Source organism: Halyomorpha halys, unplaced genomic scaffold, assembly GCF_000696795.3.
Source record: "Halyomorpha halys isolate HHAL.00 unplaced genomic scaffold, Hhal_1.1 Scaffold726.1, whole genome shotgun sequence".
Lineage (NCBI taxonomy): Eukaryota > Metazoa > Arthropoda > Insecta > Hemiptera > Pentatomidae > Halyomorpha > Halyomorpha halys.
Window position 1 is genome coordinate 420,080 of NW_027116696.1, and position 21,920 is coordinate 441,999.

At 27.9% G+C, this 21,920-nt stretch overlaps 1 protein-coding gene and 1 long non-coding RNA gene across 7 annotated transcripts in view; both read left to right on the forward strand.

The window, feature by feature from the left end:
* sky (GTPase-activating protein skywalker) overlaps positions 1 to 21,920 on the forward strand; it is a 77,375-nt gene that overhangs the window by 36,719 nt on the left and 18,736 nt on the right. Inside the window, exons 8-9 of one of the 6 annotated variants that reach the window (XM_014428540.3) lie at positions 6,229 to 6,282; positions 17,025 to 17,171. The exons of 1 other annotated variant lie outside the window; for it this stretch is intronic. In XM_014428540.3, the coding sequence (XP_014284026.1) occupies positions 6,229 to 6,282; positions 17,025 to 17,171 (201 nt within the window). The remainder of the gene's footprint in view (positions 1 to 6,228; positions 6,283 to 17,024; positions 17,172 to 21,920) is intronic. 4 more of the 6 variants (XM_014428542.3, XM_014428541.3, XM_014428543.3 and 1 more) reach the window with 4 other exon arrangements.
* Positions 20,296 to 21,920, forward strand: part of LOC136797281 (uncharacterized) — an 8,452-nt gene continuing 6,827 nt past the window's right edge. The window contains exon 1 of the long non-coding RNA XR_010845137.1: positions 20,296 to 21,908. This is a non-coding gene — a long non-coding RNA (uncharacterized lncRNA). The remainder of the gene's footprint in view (positions 21,909 to 21,920) is intronic.

Consider the following 21,920-nt stretch of genomic DNA (forward strand, 5'->3'; position numbering starts at 1 on the left):
TATTTGTTTTAGAAGAGATTTTTTTTCTTTAGTGTTACTTCCTAAATATACTTGTTATTTTGTAAGAAAATTAAATAATATTTGTATAATTTTCTCCCTCTCCTCTCTTTGCTCCATAAAAGTTTCACATTTTGATGTTTGGTTTGAACAATATAATGAAATGAAACAACTAAAATTCAATTGTTGGCTAAGACTTTTTGGCCTAAAAAATAATGTATATATCATAGCTGAACATGCTTTCTTTTAGTTTAACACACGAAATGATCTTCAGTTGTTGATGACTCCTATTGTTGATCCAAAGTAGTTCTGAATACTTATTTTACTTGTGTACTTAAAGTGATATTAAAAAAGATAGAATAATACTTAACATTTAACTATAATTATATTTGATAATTATCATTACTTGTTTATATAATAAGCATTACATATGCTGAGCATGAGTGTATTATAAAACACTTATCAAATCAGGGTGTAACTATTATAAGTCACAAACCAGCAACAGCTGATTTACCCAAAAAAAAAATCAATAAGCATATTTTCAGTCTATTTTGTAATAAGATGAGCTTTTCTTATTTTTTCTTATTAATATTGATTTGTTACATTGGTTCTAAGTACTCAGTAGAAACCTTACCATTATGAAAAGCTTCAAATTTAGTTAAGTTTGTAGTTTTTTTAAAATTTGATTTTAATTTGAGTCCAAACTCCATGGCCCAAAATACTAAAAATCAAAATTATCGAATATATCTAACCTCTATTCACAGTGAAGTTTGTCATACAAGATACAGTTTTGATTAGAAACTTATTTAATCAAAATATTTTTGTATTGGTTGTTTTTGAGCAGTTTTCTCATGAAGAAACAGGGAACAGGGATTTGTTCACTTGGCTATTTTTTTTTTTCTCCATGGACCAGCAATAAAATAAAAAATTATATCCCAGATTTTCTTTATAACAAATTATCTATTTTTATCTTCTCTACATCCTGGGTTCTAATTTCAAACTCGTACGCTCATTTCGAAAAAAGTATTGCACTTGAGCTAGTATAAATGAAAAAACCTTAATTGAACATTGTCTTAAAAAAAGAAGTCTTTCTTGACCATTTATAGACTCCAATAAAAAAAGGACTAAAAGTTTTCGAAAATAATGATTTTCTAAGTCTTAAGTTGCTATGACTATATCTAAAATCAGATTCTTATCAATAAATATGTTGCCAACATTATGGAGTTCAGTAAATGTAATGCTCTTTCTAATGGTTTGATTGAATTTTATAAAAGCTCTGGTTAAGATTGAGTTGATCTGGTTTTTTATATTAAAAATTAAAAAAATCAAGAAATCACTAAAAATTGATGTATTTTAAAAAATATTGTAGAGATTCCTTTGTCAATTCATTGTTTCAGCATTAGTTGGTTTGTTGCTCATTAGTTACCAAACCTGTTTGTGTGTATGTGAGTGTGAGTGTGTGTATATGTGTGCCTCTACAGTCACACACACACACACACACACACACACACACTATATGTTTTGTTGTATATGCATATATATATATATTTTTTTTTAAATATTTATTTATGCGTATATCAGTATGTGTTGAACCAAAATTGGGTTGTCAATAAAGTGAACGTTATGTATATATATATTTTTTTTTATGTTCTGTGGTTGAATAATCTGGTTATTTTGAGTTTGTTTAATTGAAATATTAAAGTTTTATCAAATTATATTTTTATGTTTTTCTTCAAAAGAAAACATAAAAATTCATTAGTCAGGCTTTACTAAATAAATCAATTAATTCCCACCAGTCCTCCTTTCTGTGAATTATTGCTTCATCATTACTGACTTTTCTTTAAGAAAAAGTAATTAATTTTTTTGTCATTATATTTTTTCTAATAAATGATACGTCATTAATAAATTATGCGTTTTTGTCTCTTAATTTATCATAATTTAAGTTGTGATATTTCTTTTTATAGAAACATTTCCCCTTGCCTTATCCATTTTATAGCTCTATGCCTAAACTCAAGTGCTATCCTAACACTTCAAAGAACACCCAACATTCCAAATAAATGGAGTTCTCTTACATGTACATTCCAAAACACATTCCTCCTCCAATGTTATGCCTATGTTGTCCAGAAGCCCAATGTATGAAACCGAGCTCATAAAACATTCATCTGCAAATTGTTTTAAACATTTGTTTCTACCAGTTATTATGAAAATGTCCACCACAAATCTGTTCCTTAAACATTTACTGAGCAGCTGGTTACTTTTATAAAGTAAAGAATTAGGTATTTCCCCCCCCCCTATATCCGAAAAAGATTATGTTATAACAAATTAAAGAGTCTTATATTCTGTTTTGAAAGAGTACTATAACATAATAATTCAGTAAAGGAGAATGGTTCTAAACCATAAAACAATAAACGAAAATTTATTTGTCCAAAAGTAAAAAATTCGAACTATATATAAGTTCACATTTAACACAGAAATCCCATTCTTAGCATTCATAAAACCTTTACTGACTAGCTAATAGTTTCTTTAAGTACTGAGTTATGAAATTTTATGCTATTTTTTCGTTAAAGAAATTATTATAACAAATTAAAGAACATAAAGTTCTGCTTTGATTTTGTATCATAACATGTTTGGTAGGATATATCATTTATAAGTTATAGTCAAAAACAAAAAAAAAAAAAAGACCTAAAATTTATTAATTTATATCTTTATGAAACTAATTAGCTTTTTAATAAGAGTTTTAATGCTATAGTACAATTTTTCTCTTTTTGACAAACTTTAAAAAAATTGTCATTTTTTGTTTACAGCTGTTTATGATTTATGACTACTCTGCTGGACTGAATTATGATGTTATGGTGCTCATTTGGTGCAGAATTTAATGCTTTTTAATTTGCAATGACGTAACTTTTTTTTCCCACAATGTTCTGTTTAGGAATTATAGGTGAAAAATAAAAAAAAAAGTACTTGATTCCTTATTTAATTAAAGTCAAGACTTTATTATGTAGCTGCTTGGTAAGCATTTTAGGGCCACTGTTATCTTTTTAAGTGTGATAGAAACCCATTTTTGAAATTATTTGTAGAAATATGTTTCATGAATTGGATATTTTTTTTGCATGGGCTCCTGGACTATTTCAAAATCAGTGGCAAATTTGAGCTGAGTGTACTCTTTTTGTATGAAATATTAATCCTGGTTCTTGAATTTACTGACGAAAATTCTTGCTTTGCTTTTTATTGCAAAAAATAAAATAATAAAAAAAAAAAGGTCTGTCAACAAAGCTATGGAGAACCAAAAAAAATGGTCTGAGAACAGTTACTTTTGATTCTGAACTTCATAATAAAATAATAATGATAATAATTTTTTGTTCAGTTTTGAATTTCTGCATTTAAAACTACTGTTATTTCATTTTATTATTGTTGTTATAAATTCATGTTTACCAAGAATATAATTTTGAACAAACAAAATATGTCTTTTAAACAACTTGATAGTATGTAAAGAAATTTTATATTTAAATTTAAAAAAAACAAACGAACATTTATAATACGAAAAAGAAACCATTACATAGAAAAATCAACTGTTGTGATTAACTAGTGCAGTAAACAGTCGTGTGTAAGCGTATTTTTTTCTTGGGTTGACCATACAGTGATTGCAATGCATACGTACTATGTACTGCTTTTACAATATTCTTTTTTTAAGATATGTGTTAATCACAATCAAACAGAAAGAAAGGATGAGAGGCTTTTTGGATAGCACAGGTTGCACTTATATTATTAGCTCATCCCAAGATGGTTTAATTAATTTATTGTAAGAACCCGTTGGAAGTTTTTTTTGTAATTAAAACATTGGCACTAATAAATAAGTTTTTACTTATTAGTGTTCTTCACTGACCGAATCCCTCATTATCATATAAAAAAAAAATAAACATTTTTTCCATGTAAGAAAATTCAATATTTTGGAAATTTATTTTACTCAATATCATGAAAACTCCTACTCCTACAAAGATTGCTATGAATCACTTTATGGCAAATTTAAATAGCTTTAATTTGAGTGCTTATTGACACAGATGTTTATTAGTATCGATACCTCTAATAGTTCCTAATTAAAAGATAAATAACCAAAATAAATTAACAAAATATTTATTTTTCTGTTATTTGGAAAAACCAATCATTTTTTTAAGAACTAAATATGGGGAACTATTAGACATACATCTATTATTGCTCAAATTGAAGCTAGTTTTGCAGGAGTCTCTATTTTCATGATGATTTCTAAAATAAATTCACAAAATAGTTTTTTCGAGTTTTATAGAGAAAAAAAATTTGTTGGCTTATGAAAAACTTTATCTAATGAACCATTAGATTTATACCAATTATAAATCTTTTGTAATAATTATCTTCATATATGTTCCCAAAATGTTGATTTTTTGTTATTGTGTTTATAAAATGTTAGTTTATGAGAAGGAAAATCTTGAGAAATATTCAACACTAAGATCTCTATTAGAACTCAAATTTTCTTCACTTTAAAAAAAGTGCTAATAATGTCTTTCGTTGTGTAGGTAGCTTTAAAGATTTTGAAAATAGAAAGAAATTTTCAAAATTCATTTTTAAATTATGTTGTTGACATATATTTTTTAGTTCATTTTCAAAGATATAATTGATTGATATAAATGAGAAAATGTGAAAAATAAGTCATATTTTTTCGCACTAGCACCTGAACTACTGCTTGTTTTTCTAAAAAAAAAACACTTAAATTTAGCACTTCTTTTTGTTTTTCATTTTTATATCTAACAGTAAACGTTGGATCAATGAATTCTTTTTTTAAAACATTAAAGTATAAAAAATTGTCTACATTTTATTTCTGCAATAATTTTTTCCCAACCAAGTGCTAAGCAGCAAAGAGCACGCTGAAATAAGTTTAAATTACACAAAAGTTGCAAAAACCCGATTTAGTTTGTTGCATAACTGGAAAACTAAACTTTTTTTTTAAGATAACCATTCAATAAACAATTAAAACAAGCAAAATTTCTTACTAAATGATCCTATTATATTTCTTGTTGGCCAACCTCTGATGCTGTTAGAGTGCGCTAGAGGCCACTTAAAATATAATTCCATTATAAAAATAATCCAATAATTCCAAAGGAAAATTTGCCTGCTTTAATTTTTTTATTGAATGTTTATCTGAAGCTTAGTTTTAAGTTATAAGAAAAGAACAGAAGAGATTTTTAGCAGTTCGGTACTTTAATTTTCTATTTTAGTTGGGAACCGAGGTAGCAAACCTGAAATTTGGATTCAGATCCCCAAAAACATGTAGGATTAAGAAATACTGATTTCTTCTTAATAGCACACAAGTAGAATATTAGATGTGAGGACTATTTTTATAGGACTCTCTTTTATAGCATTGCAGATAATCTGAAATATATTAAAGCTTGAGTAGTTAATACTCGACTAGAATGGTAGAGTGTTTATTCATATTTTGCCCTTCTTGAATTACCCAATGAACTCTTAAAAAACTTGTTTCAAAATTGAATATTTGTTACTTATTTTCACCATTATGATATAGGTTGTTATTAAAATTGAATTTTGATTTTATGACCTCAAATTTACTCACAAACGCTCAGCTGAAATGTATGAGTGAATATTTTAATGTTTTATGCAATTACAATTCAATTACATTTATACATTATACAACTGCCATCTATTCCTTCACTCAAGTTTGCATTTCAGTTCCTTTAAATTGTGGCTTTGACCTATTCAAGAATTAAAAAACAATATTAAAATTTTTAAAAGTCCTTTAATCATGATTAAATACATATAAATATATTATTGACTTACAAAATGATTTTAAATTCATTTTAATACCTAAAACAATTCTATTAAAAAAGACTCACACTTTCAAATTGTAAGTAATTACTAAATGAAGATTAAAATACATATTTGAAACCTTCCTATTTTTATTTAATTAAAACTATTAAAGACTTGCAATTATTTTAAGAATTACACCATTAACACAAATCATGAATAATCATTGGTGTAATGTTCAAGTTTCCCACGTTTTCTTTTTTACATTTTAATTTCCATAGTTTTGTATATATAAATAAAATTGATTTCAACCATAGAATATGTTTAACTATAATGTAGTAAAAGTTCACTTTATAGCACCTTTATGTCTGTACTTATGATTAATTTTAATTTATTGGGAAATGGTGTTGGGTTTTCGTATGGTGATGGTTTGGTTTACAGGAAGCTGAGCGAAGGGCTCGAATACTTGCAATGCCAGGTGCTCTCAGTCAGATGGTATGTCTGTTTTCTGATGTGTTGGACTCTTTTTTTGTTCGTCCTTGTCTTGTGTTTGTTTGTCACCATCAATACTAACAATAGCTTTCTTAATACCATTTGGTTACATTTTGCTGCATTTTTTCTCCAATAATAATCATTTCATAAGAGGAATTTGTTATTGTCTGGCCACTATATTTTCTGGAAGACAAGTATATTTTAATTTGCAATCAAATTTGAAAATATTGTTTAGTTAATGGAAGGAAAATTTCAAAGATGACCAAAATAACAGGTTTAGGACAGAAATTATGGTTCAGTGCCACTATTTTTATTTCTGATATGAAATGATTAATTTTTACAATTATGAAAACTCGCTATTCAGTTTCATTCATGTTCAAAGCAGCTTAGCTATTGTAGTTTTAGCTGTAAAGAAAATATCGTTGTGATTATTATTATTATTTAAATAAGTTCTATAAAATGGCTTGCCTTTTAGCTAGTTATTAGGTTTGACCTCTTTTCAATTAACTTTCCCTACCCTTTCTACATATTCTAATGAGAAAAAGTTTCTTATTTATGTGGGGTTTTTTTTCAAGTATAGACCCAAATTAGAATGTTCCTTCTAAATAGTGCAACAATCTTGGCCAGAATGTGATAGTGTTTTGATTATTTATTTTTAATATAATCTTTACCAGAATTTTGGCCTTATGATGGTGTTTTGATTAATTATATTTTAACACTACAAATAATTTAACCACAAGAAAAATTTAGCTTGGTGTTTGTTAAAAATAAATCCATAAAACTAGTTTGTTTGAACGCACTAATTTCAGAAACTACTAGTTTGATTTGAAAAATAATTTTTGCTTTAGATAGAGTATTTAATAAGGTAGGTTTTGGACTTTATAACATGATGCTAAGACCTACAGAAAAGATATTCTATATAATAAAAAGCTTGTGCAGGTAGATGTTCTTAATCATCATGGATTCATGTTCGTGGAAGTTACAGTATCATTGAAAGTCTTGACATTTTTTGTTAAGCCAGTTTTATTTTTTGTTTATTTTATAAATCCAATTTAATTTTATAATGTTATTCATTCAATTAGGGAGTAGAGGGAGGGAAAAAAAAAAGAAAGGGTTTTGTCCAAAGATGATTCAAGAAGAGAAACAAGTTCGCTCTTTTCAATTTACTAAATGAAATAATAATTTGCAATCCTGAAGATTATAAAAATTATAATATTTTTGGAACTTTGTTAAATTTTGCCACTACCTTCATTAAAAAAAAAAAAATTGGGAAATATGAGAGTAAGCATCTGATTTGTAGGGACATGAGTATGTATTCCTTTCTTTAGTTAAATCATAGGGTATTCAAGTACTTAAGCCATTTCAGCATTAGGTTTTTATTTTTGAATTTGAGTAAATTTCTCCAATCCTTTGGATCTCAATATTTTTTTTTCAAGTAATCGAGACAGCGGAATTGCTAATTTGGACAAATGGTTGACATGATTTCCCATATGAAATCAAGAGGTTTTTATAGTGCATAAATATGGGACAGTAGTCCCGAAACGTACAATATCATGAATAAATAATAAATAATTCATTCAAAAATGGAAGTGATTAACCTCAAAAAATTTAAAAATCATTAATTTATGTTTAGTTAAAAATTAAATAATTAGAGGAAATTTAACATTAAAAAATAAAAGTTTTGATAAAAAGTTATAAAATTCACTACCATTTTGGCCAAGCTCACTGTCCTTTTTTTGTGGAAGCATTCACTTTTTTTTTTTCAATACTTGATTACAAACACATGTTTATAAGTATTTGTACATTATTGGGAGGTGTTCTGAAACTGTTGGGGGTTCGGCGCAACAATTCTGTATTTTATCTTTTATTCAAGCCAGATGTTAAAAGGCATTAAATTTTCTAAAACCTGTTTTGTTCCAAAGCACTATTTATTATAAAGCATTGATGCATGTTGTTAAACAATTTTTGTCCTTCAATTGGTACGGTATTAACCAATGGTTTTTAAATTATGCTTTACTTACATTACTGAAAAAAAAATAAAGAAAATTACTAATTTGAATGACTAAGATTATTTTAGAGGCCTTGGCACAGACAGCAACATAAATTAAACAGCTTAAAAAAAAATCTTGCTGCACAACTGAAAGTAATTAATGCACGTATGGTTTATTTATTTTTCTAAGTTACTTTCTTAAATATTGATTTATAATAAACATAAAAATTATAAAAGTACATTTTATGTACTAGATTGTTACATATACATTTATTTTTTATTATTTATTAAAAGAATAAATGCATTGTACAATACCATTTAGGTAATAAAACATAAATTTTATGTTAACTACTTAGCGAATAGCAGGCCGAATGCTAGTTTGCTTTGCACAATCAGACGATATCTTTTATATAAAACTTGGTGAGACCATAGATCTTGCTAATTGCTTGCAAGCTAGACATAAGTACCAAATTTGACGAAACTTCCATTAATCCAGTACAACTGGAACTTTGAAGATGCTGGATTATTGCATTGAAAAGTCATAACTGACATAGTTTAGAAATTTGTACTAGTATACTAGTTGGGCGTTCCAGAAGTAAGTGTCAATATTCAAAGGAGAGGCAGTTTGCCAAAAATATAATTAAGTACCACCAACCTTATTTTCATATCTCAATCAATTATCGATTGTAATTTTTTAATTGTTCTTTCTTTCTAGAAAACAAAGTTTCACCTCATAGAAATCAAAGTTTCTCTACTATAACTAAACATTCCTCAACTTTTGACACCATTTTTGGAATGTTATGAATTTCATATATGGAATCAACCAATTTGTAGGAAAATATCACTTTTTTAGGCAACCATTGCCACTAAATCAAAGTAAACATGTTAAATTGAATAATTTTCAGAAATCTAGTAGAACTTATTTAATTTGGCTCTCCAAATTAGGGGTAGTACCAAGAAGATGTATAAAGCACTGAGAAAACTGTACTTCAGTAAAGCAAATCAAAATAATTCTTTTTATGTCTACTATGACTGAAAGATTGTTTGTGGACTTAAAATAAACTATGTATGAAAAAAAAATTAACTCTCCTGGGTTCAAAAACATTCCAGTATGTATCCAAGTATTGGACTGACTTGGATGCTGGATGGCCAGCATCAGCCAGAGATCTAGACTCAAATTTATAATATGGTCAATTGGTTGTAATTGTCCTAACCAAGGACTGTATATTTGTTTTATAATTTATTGATGTACCAGTATTATATTTTGTATTGTAAACATAATTATTGTATAATAATAAGAGAACTAGTGAGATTTAGATCAATAACATTTCTTTGCATTCAAAGCTTGCTACTAGAATTAGTATATCTACCAAATAAAGAGCAGGGTCAAACCACCTAGTTCTCATTCATCCTGTCTTAGGCAGAGATATGACCTCTTTTTTTTTTTTTTATATATATATCTGTATTGCTATGTATATGCTCTAATACAATTTTTCAATTTAAATGGTCAACGTTTCAGGTTACCGCTTGTTCTCAAGACCTAAAATTAATTGTCTGAAGTGCATTTTAACAATGAATTATGTATCAGTTTTTTAATACATTCAATTAAATATATATGGACAACATATAGTTTACTGGATTAATTAATAGTTCTAGAATTAGAGGTTAACATAATTTATTGTCTGCAATATAATTAAATATCTCAAAATTTAATTAAATTAAATTTATAATATATAATTAAATATCTCAAAAACAGTTTTAACAAAACTCAACAAGCAAGTTAATAATGTTGATTAAATAGATTTAGAATTCTTTTAAAAACAGAATAGTAATTTAATTATAATCAAACTAGATAAAACAAAAGAAGGTAACATTTATGGAAAAAGAAGATTGCATGAAGAAAAAAAAAATTTAATATAATACTTAACCATAACATCTGATTAAAGAATTTGGCAATAAAATAAACAAATATGTGGGAAAAATTTACACAATGGGCTATGTTGATAAATTTACAAAAAAACCAAATTAACTTTCAACAACTAAATAGAGCCAAGAAGATAAAAATATTAATAATAATAACAGGAGCTCAATTTGGTTTTAGTTTCAAAAAAGATAGGGCATGAAATTCCAGTAAAATAATCATTTTCTGTTCTTTTATTTTTTAACTCTGATCTGATACAGTTCTAATTACAGTTAATAATCATAAATAAATTGTAATATTTTAACTTAAGTCAATAATATTAATAGCATTATGACGGGAAGCTACTATGTTAGCTCCTGAAAATATAAATCATCTTTCTATTTTAAAAAACTATGGAGGATGTAGTAATAAGTTCAATTTTACATGGTGTGATGGTTATAATATTAATTTTTTACGTCATGGTTTAAGTTCTAAGATTAATTAAAAAAATATATGTAATGCTCAAATTAATATTTAATTAAATGTAGTAAAAGATTAGCAGATGATAAATTGTTATATTATATTTTAGATAATTATTTTAGTTTTTGATAATGGGTACCATTTGCAGGCATACCTGAAATGTCGACCATTTGAAATTAAAAATTGTAATTATGAGAGCAAGTATACTTATTTTAGCTATAAATATATTACAATAAAAAAGAAATTGTACCCTTGAAGTAAATTAAAATTTGAAGAACCAAAGGACTAAAGTTGGTCTCTCCCATCTCCTCTGCATATTTCCTACCCCCACTTAGGATCGTACCTTGTCAATAATCCAATCTAGCCGGGGTTCATGCTGAAGTTTGATCTCCTCTCAAGCTAAAACTTCGAAGTATTCAGCCATAGTAGAGAAATTTAGATTTTTATTGGGGAAAACCCTTTAACAACAAAAGTACCTTGATAATGGATTGAGATAAAAAGGTGAGCTTGGCACTGAATAATATTTTTGGTAAAGTTCCTCTCCCTCAATTAATGACATCCCTCCAACAGCCTACAAATATAAATTAAATTATGTCAACAATTATTAAAAATAGTTTTTGAGAAATTTTAATTCTTATAAAATTAATTCATTATAAAGTGAATTTGAATTTGAATATAAATATATTCATATTCAAAGGTGCTAATATAAATATTTTCCAGAGGTCGAATATAATGAATGATCAGGACCCTCGTTATAATAGCTGAGTTTGCTAGGCTCCATACATGTACTTTTATTTACAAACCCTCCAGTTTTTGTCTTTTCACAAATTGAGAGACTTAAGGCTTATAATAGGGGCTGGCTGATTCCATCTGACTTTTTTTTCTGCAGATGGAATCTGACCCTTCAATAAATAAGAGAAATGAAATTGTGGCTCAAAAAATCAGAATGGTGTTGTACCATACTCTCATTTATATAGGACATTATATAAAAAAAAAAAAAAAAAAAAAAAAAAAAGGATGAGTGTACCACGTCCACCTTGCCCAGATTTTTGTTGAGATTAGTAGGAATTTCCTCGATTTATGTAATCATCTATAAAAACGTTCATTTATTCACAAATATGAACTCAATATCAAATGTAGAAAGTTCTATTTTCAATAGCATTAACACATTAAGGCTCATCAACAACAAAATCCATTTAGCCGTTCTTAAGAAATTCTTGTGGAAGGTTAAAATAACTCAACAACAGAAACAGAAGGCAGCCAGTTATAAGGCCCCTTCACTTTTTCGGTCAGCTTACCATCCTCTCCATTATGCTCTTTCCTCAAAGCATTGAGAAAGTTTTAGGAAAGATAAACTGATATGTAAGTAAAGTAAAGGTAAACAATGGGAATGTGGAAATGGAGGAGGTTATATAAATACCAACACAAGGTTATCATCTTTTCCATAGAAGGGTTAGGTACTCACCTTTAGAAAAAATAGAATGGTGGTCAGACATGCTCAGCCTCTACAATGCTTTTAGTAACTCAATTTGCAGAAATGTAAAATGGTGGTCAGGCACGTTTAGCCTACCTAATTCCTAAGTCTCTCTAGTTGCATAAAACTAAGTAGCAGTTGAGCACTCTCAGCCACTACAAGAGGGTGCATTACTTCAATATGCTCATTCTTTTGAAAATATTTTTACTAGCACCTTTGATTACGAATCTATTCATATTCAAATCTTAAAATAGACATGTATTTGTACTCACAGCTGTAAATATGAACTCCTAGAAATACAAATATATCATAGATGATAATGTGAATATATTTGTATCGATATATATATATATATATGAATATAAATACACCTATTCCTGTATAAACAACACTTATTTGTTCATTTTTATTTATTTATTTATTTTTTTACATTTTTAAATTTTTAATCCGTCTCAAGCACTTCAGTAGGTTTGTTTACTATACTCAACAATAAAATTACTTAAATTGTTTTTTCCTTTTCTTATTTTTTTTTTTTTTTACCAATTGTAGGTAAATAAAGTTGTAGAAATGTAGATGCGACTTATACTACTATGTATTTTTAGTATTCATGGATTTTGAATGCTATTTCAAAACTCAAATTATTTAGGAAATAATTATTTTGCCTTTTTGTGAAATAATTTATATCAAAATCTAATGTTTATTTTTTAATATACAATACTTGTCTCAATAAATAGATATTGAAAGTTATTTGAGATTATTTCGTTGGTAATTAGGTATCAAATTTCTTGAATAGTTTTTTTTTATCAAATATACCTTTGATTTATTTGATAAATGCATTATTTGAACAATGCCCAGGTTTAATATATATGCCTGATCTGTCCCTATTACTGATTAAACTGCCAAACAGAAAATTCTATTCAGTTTTTCTCCAGATTATTTGTGAATTACTAATTGTGGTAACCCTTACCCAGCACTGTGGAAATCGTGGTTTTTAGCTATTTGAGGTTATATCATCTTCCTTAGGCTATCTGCATTCCTGCTAGTAAACAAATTCTGTAAAAAGACAACACCACAACCATTGGTCTTCATGGTCTCTAGTGCTCACCAAATATAAAAATATGTTTTTATTGGTAAGTGACCTGACTCACTTACAACATAAACTTTTAGATTTGTAGATCTGATCAGCAACTTTTTGCCCTATCTGGCAATCACACTATTAGGCATTAGCCTTCGGTAATGATTGACTTATTACTTATATATTCTAGAGAGGAAAATATGTGGAGTATCAATTTCTCAAATAGCTGCTAAAGTATTTCCTACTTGAAAACCTTAAATTATCAAGTAACAATCACATTTTTAATTAGTAAGCCTTAAAATATTGAGTGAGGCTACTTTTTTTGTAAATTACTTAGAATATAATGTATATGATAAAATAACCAGACAAAGTTGTCTTGAAGTAATGTATATAATGTGATATTGTTATAAACTTTATTATCCAATAATACTCAACTTCTAGACAAAATGATCCCTCGGTTTACATTATAAAAAATTATATCACCCTCTCTGTGAAATAGGTTTTTAAGATTAGCTGATGGCATATTTTTTTTATAAACACAATTTTTTTTCTCTAGTAAAATCTTTGCCTATAATCCAAGCTGCATTTCTATTATCAGGTTACATGATATAGTTACCCAAAGTTGAACAAGTATTAAGAATAGTTAAATTTAAATAATAGTGACTTATTAACACTATGAATGGAATACTTATAAAACAAAAGCAACAATTTAAATATAAAATGATACTATCTAAATTCTCTAGTTTGTTGTAAATTTTATTACAATTTCTCAAAAGACCCCCTCAAGTTTACTAAATTACCTGCTACTAAATGTTAGAAAACTGTTTCATAGTGAAGTATCAAAGTAGAATATGTTTTAATATCATAAATATTTTTAATGTAATGGTTATATCAACCATGTAAGGCCCACCAGACCGATCTAGTATGAAATAAATAAATAAAAAAATGAATATTTTTAAGGCTATGACTATCCAAGTCCATTGTTACAGATTTTACCATAGTGATGTATTGATCGAGTTAAACTAACTTATGTATTGTGTAATATTTGTGTTACACAGTTTCGACAATAATATGTAAACAACGATTTCTCTCAATATTTTAACAAGCCCACTTAAACATAAGTGTCTTGGAACAATCAGTTTTTAGTAATGGACCTAAGCATTGCATTTAATGTCCCAATAACTATGATAAGGTTAGTTGTTCCTCATCTACCTGTTAAATTTAATGAACTTTTAATCTATTTTAATTTTTTAATAATATCTAAGAATTTTTGAAAATACCAAATAATTTTACTGAGGAAGCTTAATAAGTATCATTTCAAAGTTTCAGTTTATCAAAAACAACTCCATTTTTTTTTTTTTTTTTTTTTATAGGAAATATAGTTGGTTATTTTTTAATGTAATGTTTATATGGGCCATTCTATGCCAATGAAAGGGGTAGAAGTCATATCCAGATCATTTGTGGCATCCATTTATGATTTTTCAAATTTTCATAGTCAGCTATATTTTTTCAGTTTTGCTTTTTTTCCATATACTTCTCATTTGCCCACTTTCATTAAGTTCAGATGTTGACATGTGTGAACATCGAGTGGAGCAACAAGCTTTCCTTTTCTTTTCCATACCTACTGACTATCCAGAGAAATTCAGGATGGAAGCATAATTTTGTTGTTAATCCTTATTGCTCGGATAGTTATGGACTTTCAATTAAAATGTTTAAAAGAGTATTTCTAAGTTTTGTTTCTTACTTTTGATTGAGTGTATTTACATTTCAACGTACACTCAAAACTGCTCTTTCCTGTGGGAATGGCCCATGTATCTTATGGCATTTGTATCTTGCTCTGAAATCTTAATATTGAAGAAAAATATCATCAACCTCATGTTCATCAGGGTCTTCCCAAATGTATTAAAGTGGTATTTTTGTGAAGGTAAGGTTTTGTACCAGTGCAACTGGTGAACCAAATATATGCTTCAGTATTGACAAAATTGTTAAATTATCAATAATTATTAATTAGTTTCATAATTTTGTCAATTCTGAAGCGTATATTTGGTTCACTAGTTGCACTGGTACAAAACCTTACCTTCACAAAAATACCACTTTGATACATTTGTCTTTTCTTATTTTTTTACTCTGAACTAACCTCTACATTGTAAAGGTATTCACATTTATTATAGAAAATGGTTTTGTAGTGTAAAGAAGTTTAGCTTGAGAACAGATGGACTAACAACTAAATATTATTTTAAAAGCAGTTTTTGAAAAACTTTTTAGAATCTTAAAAAGAAAAAATTTAGAATATCCTTATTTTCTTTGACAATCACTTTTGACTTCACCTGAATTTTTAAGAAGCTGAAGTCTGAAAATGCTCTTAAGTTTAAGAAACTTAAAAGGATTTCTTAAGAGAAATTGTTTGGTGTATTTGGACATACTGTTTTATTTAAATATATTGAATGCCATTGATTTTTTTCTTTTGCAATTGTGCTTCTTTGTAGCTTATGTTAGCCTATTTTCTTTATTATATTGGAATTTTATTGATTAATTACTTTATAATCTATGTTAAATTTTATTTTCAATGTGTATATTTATATTATTAACCATTATTGAATGCATTTCCTATATAAAATTTAATAACTCATCTATATTAAAAAAGAAATAGGTCATGTGATGTATATGTGACACATTTCATATATTATATATGCATACACTCACACATACTATAACATTTTTCCATAATAGGGTTCAGTTTATGGTTAATAAATACTATTTATATATTTTCATTTGAATACATAGTTTCTATTTGCCTTTTGAAGCTACAATTAAAAAAAAAGAAGGTTATTAGGTTATACAAATTTTATTTATAAGCTATAGTGAATAATTTATTTTCCTCCCATAAAACTAATGAATATTCCTACCTAAAATGTGAAATGCTTTGGACTAATATATTGCCTGGACTCTTTTACACTGTTTGATTTTCCAAGTTTAATGTTTTATTATCAATTTTTTTTAAATTGGTGTTATTTATATGTATATATATGTGTATGTGTGTGTGTGTATATACACACATATATATATAGTTGTATTTTTTCTTTCTTTATTAATATTGTTACATTATTATACAGCCTGCTCCACATAAATAATTTTCAAATGCTTTTTATCAAGCCTCTTAAGTTTAATTCTGATATCAATTTATTTCTATCATGAAATAAATCCATTCCTTGTGAGCTGGATTTCATTTTTATGAAAACATGAACTTAATGTATTTTTATATTTTTCTCATGCTATGAATAGTAATCTCAGTTTAATATTTTTAACAAAACATTTTTTTCTGAATGCCTTTTATTGTCTGTTAGGTATATAAATATTATGTTAATTTTTTTTTATTCAGTTTTTAGATTCAAGACTGTACCATTTTTAAATGAGTTTATAGTTAGTAAAGGAAATAAAATTAAAATTTAGATCTTAATTTATAAACCCAAATTGCTTTTTTCAACTTTATAATTGATTAAAAGTTATCTGTCTCTAGTTTGTGTTTCCAGGCTGGTTCCCTCACCATTATCAATGATTGTAGAAGAAATCAAATTTCCTTGATGTAATGATATTTATAAAATATAACTAATGGCTATATCTCTGTCTATATGAATGCATAAATCATGAAAATTTCCTAAGCTAAGATGTAATTATTTTATCATTTGAAAATTATTTATTTTTTCCAAGAGATGGCTGTTGTGATCAGGTTAATATTATAGCTAAATTTAAACAATAAAATAAAATAATTATTTTCAATATAACTAAGTACTATGTATGAAAGCGGAGACGCTCTCGTGGGTTGTAGCGGAGGGAAAGTTTAAGAAGATGTGAGAGTGTTATATTGTGTGTTAATGCTGACACGAAGGGAGACCATTCTCCTGGACCAAGGGTACCATCGATGGGAACCTACCCGATCTGCAACATCCGATCGAAAATCCTTGAACAGCATGACGTAAGTCGTTACCGACGAGCGCTACCACAACATCTTGTACCCTTTGTTATTAGTTTGTTTTCCTTTTGAAGAAAGTCTTAATTAGCTAGTTTAGGATGTAATGGTAGCGCTTAGTGGGTTAGATGTCCGAGCTTTTGTATACGCACTTTCGATTGCCTCTTGATTTTTACCCTAGTAATAAAATTTTTTTTCTCCTTTTTCTCCTCTTGTACTTTAATTTTAGTTGTATTTCTTGAAATGCTCTATTGCATGTTTTTTCCCCTTTTATTTCTTGAGTATTCCTCATTGTTGTATGCACTCACTAGATCGTAATTATCTATTTTCACTTTTGTAGATTGTATATATATATTGTATATTTGCGTGTTGGAATAATTATGCATTATCAAGTAAATATATGTTGTATATTTGCTTAAATATATTTGAATAATAAGAAATTGTCATAAACTGAATCTTTTTCTTCTTTTTGACATGATTCTATTGTTCTCACAATGCAAAATTATTCTCAGTGTAGAGATCAGGGTGATGATTTAAATCTTTTGAACTAAGGACAGTTTACCATTACTATAACGATAGATCAGAGCCTACAGAATTTAATGCATGTTGCGTTTTTGTTTTGAATGGACTCCTTTACTGTTGCCCTTTCAATTAGCTTTTCTCCATTTAAACCATTAATGTCTCATAAGCAGAATACTTCTCTGGCTTGAAAGATCACGGCTGTTGTATTTTATTTTCTGGCAGACCCTTATCAATCCCCTAAATCTTGTCATTTCAAATCTGGTTAGAACATTTTTTTAACTTGTTGGATGACTTTTCCTGCCTATTGTATTTTGAGTTTATTCAACCTGATGAACATCAGAACTGACATTTTTTATCGAAGGTGTGGTCACTGTGAACTGAGCATTCATGGAAATAGACCTGTGATGGAAGATAGAACAGATTTAGTGATTCTAAAATGAAAAGTAGTTTTTAAAAAGTGAGCTTAATTTTTAATAAATATTGTAAGACAGGATACATTTGTTATTGTTTTTGAAAACTAAAGCCTATCAAAGATTATTTTAAACTTGTTTTTTAATTGAGAATCAATATTGGGTATTCATTTTAAACATTCTGTTACTTTAAGTGTTAACCTTCATTCCTAACCTAACTTGGTAGCTTTTAGATTGATAAGTTCTGGTTCTGCCCACCTTAGTGGCTAGGAGTGATTGCTAACCATTATGTCCAACCATTTCTGCTTGTGTATTTCTTTGATACTGCTTAATGTGGGGGCTAACTTCACAAGCATCTAACCTATGATATTAGTTTCAAGCATTTTAAAGTTAAAGCACAATGTTAAGATTAAATCTGATGATTTTCATCTGAGTTGTGATCTGGTTTAATTAATACAAGCCATTTTTCCTGGTATTAGTAGTTTAATTATAAGGCTGGGGAATGTCTGTATAAAATATTGACCACTGATTTGTTAAGGATTTTCTTTGTTTAATTAGGGAATAACATGTGTTAAGTTGACCAATTAACTAAATATATCCACTAGTTCTTTGACTAGCATAATGTGGAAACAGGTATTTTACAATTCAATTAGTTATATTTATTTAACCAGAAGCATTTTGGAAAAATAAAGCCATAAATATTTAGAAGTAAAAAGGCTCAGAAAAAAACAGCATTCACCACGGAAAGTTAAAAGTAAAACGTTAAGTTCTTTTTTTGGTTTCCTTAAATGTAGCAATATTAAATTTTTTTTTAATGTTTGGACTGAGTATTTGTCTCAGATGAAAATTTCAGTGAATGTTTCATTTAATTTTTTTTTCATGAAAATCAGTAAAAGAAAGGTAGGAAGGTAAACATTATTATCAAAACCCTTCTCAAGCATGAAATGTAAGATAAACATAACCTAGACCTAGGGGAGCCGATGATGAAACTTTATTGTGTGTGGACCTCATGAGAGGTTCAAGGGCAATATAAATTTGATTCTCAGCATCCTCATCCAGCTCTGCCATGATCGGCTTCCTGCTCTGTTTAGAACATGTGTTTATCTAACATCTGACAGGTCATTGAGATTTGGTGTATACATATCTATCCCAATTGTGATCTCTGGCAGATTACCTTCAGAGCGCCTGGTCACTGCAGTGGCCACAGAAAATAGAATAATTCAACCCTACATCCCAAGTCTTTCTTCCATGTTATTTTCTAATTTGATCTTGGTCGTATGGTTCTGTGGTATCCAAGTAACCACCTTGGTCGCATGATTCTATTGTATCCATGTAACCACCTCAGAATATTCTCTGTTCGGTGTCAGAATCCACCCCTCTGTTGTTCAAAATTATTCCTAAATATCAATGACAGGGAAGTAAAGAGCTTTCAGTTGGCAAATAGGGGAAGGGTAAGGTTAATCCTCATGAAATCTTGAGTTGGCCATTAAGAAACAAATGTACTATAACCTTTTTGTCGAAATTGGTTCTGATCCCCTCACACTCTTCCATCAATAAAAAGCAGAGTGGAGTTTATTTACAGTTTGCCTCAGTTCTGAACAAGCTGTTTAAATGTGTCACACATTTGAAGTTCTATGTCGTCATTTTAACAGATGCTTAAACTTCCATTAAAGTTAGTTGTTCTCAGTTTCTTATATTTTTTATTTTCCCATTATTGTGAATATTCAAATCATTGTTTAGATGGAAAAACAAATTTCATTTATAATTTTTATTTATGCATTTTTATTTTATAATTATAATTCAGAACAATAAATCATGACAAGAGAAGGGAACAATGAATGCATGATTCTTTCGCATAATTTTAATTTTACATCCTTAATGTTAAAATTTAAGATTAATTGATGTTATTAATTTTACTTTTTCTTGAATGGAATGCTTAATTTTTCAATTTCTTTCGTTAATATTGTTATTAGTCCTATTTAATTTTATATTGCAAATTAGTGTAAACATTTTTATGATTTTTCAGTTTGTTTAACAAGGAGAAACTAATTTTAAATTCAAATATTAATTTTTTAATTTAAGTTTTATGATATAATCTGATGAATACAATTTTGGTGGTCAAAGATAAATCATTGTCTTTTTGAAAATTAGTTTTTTTTTTAATTATCAACTTGTAATCCATATCTTCAATTTTTAGATGTGATTTTATTCACATTTTCATAATATTTCTGGCTGGTATTGTTGGTCTCTATGATTTTTTTTTTTTAGTTATTTTTCAATTACTTTATTCAAGGCAATCAAACTTTGTTGAACTTACTATAATTAATGGAAAACTAATGTTAAAAACAAGGTTGATTGTTTTAAATACTTTCAATTTTAACTAGATATTTATTTGTAGATTCACTTCTTAAAATCAAATAATTATATTTGAATTAGATCATTATGCATCAATATTATTAGGCATATGGTAGGTATTTTACGATAATTCTTTTTGTTGTCAATAATTTTCATCTAACAGCAAGAACCTTTAAAAACTGGGTCTCTTAGTGAATACATCAAGGCTGCCAAATAACTGAATCTGTAATTAAATACTAATAAAACAAAATAAACCAGTGAGCTGTGTGAAAATGATATATCATAATTTGACTAGTAATCCTGAAACAGCTGTAAATATATTTTGTTGGAATCATATTACTACCAATGTGGAGCTGATTTAGGTAAAGGAATTAACAACTAATAGTTACAAATGAATTTAGAGTTCAATAATTATCTAAGTATGATCCACTTTTCCAGAAAATAAGAATTTTCATTTATAAATTAGCATCACAATAAGGAGCAGAATATGGCAAAAAAAGAACATGAAAGCCTTGTGTGTACGAAGAAATAAAGCAAGGAGAGAGAGTTTTATTTTCTATTTAAAGTGGAGATCGCACTGGTATATCAATTTTAATAAAAAGTCTCAAAGCTTTGAATCTGGGTTCATGGGCTGCATTAGATCTTCAAATATATTATATACATGTTTTTAGAGTAAGATAAATGTTAGTTAAAAAAAAAATATTGTCTTTTTGAGATTGGTTATACATTTTGCCTACTAAATTTCTATCATGTTCTACAATTTATTGTCCCTGCATTATTTGGCGTGAACTGTAAAATGGATTTTGTTATCAGTGTAAAATCATTTGTTGGCTTGTGATTATTGAATTATTAGCATTTTGAAACATTAGCAAAATATGAATAGCTCAAGTGTTACTTATTGATCTTCTTGGAGAATGCAGTACTGATATTTTTACTCCAGTTACCCAAATCCTTGAGATTTTTCAGTTATATACTAGGAACGTTTAGGTTGAATACAACAGTACTTACTTAATCCATTATACTGGTCCTCCCTCAAGGAAAATGACATCAAGGATATTAAATTGTCAAAATAAATGACTACCCAGAATGGAATGGGGAAAAAAACAAAGAATGCCATTCAGTGAAAAATTGGTTCATTATTCAAAAGGCAGACAGAAAAGGCATACCGGCAGTTGTGAATTAGCCCTAGTAAAGCAGTACTTGTTAATGAGGATATACTTCAACCCCAACCTGTTCTGCTACAACCCTTGAGGAATCTTGGGTTCAATTCTTGGTGACGATATCTATATCTGAGGATAAATTGTATCTATATCTGAGGATATACTGTATCTATATCTGTGGATATACTGTATCTATATCTGATATCATATATCTGAGGATATACTGTATCTATATCTGAGGTGAGGATATACTGTATCTATATCTGAGGTGAGGATATACTGTATCTATATCTGAGGTGAGGATATAC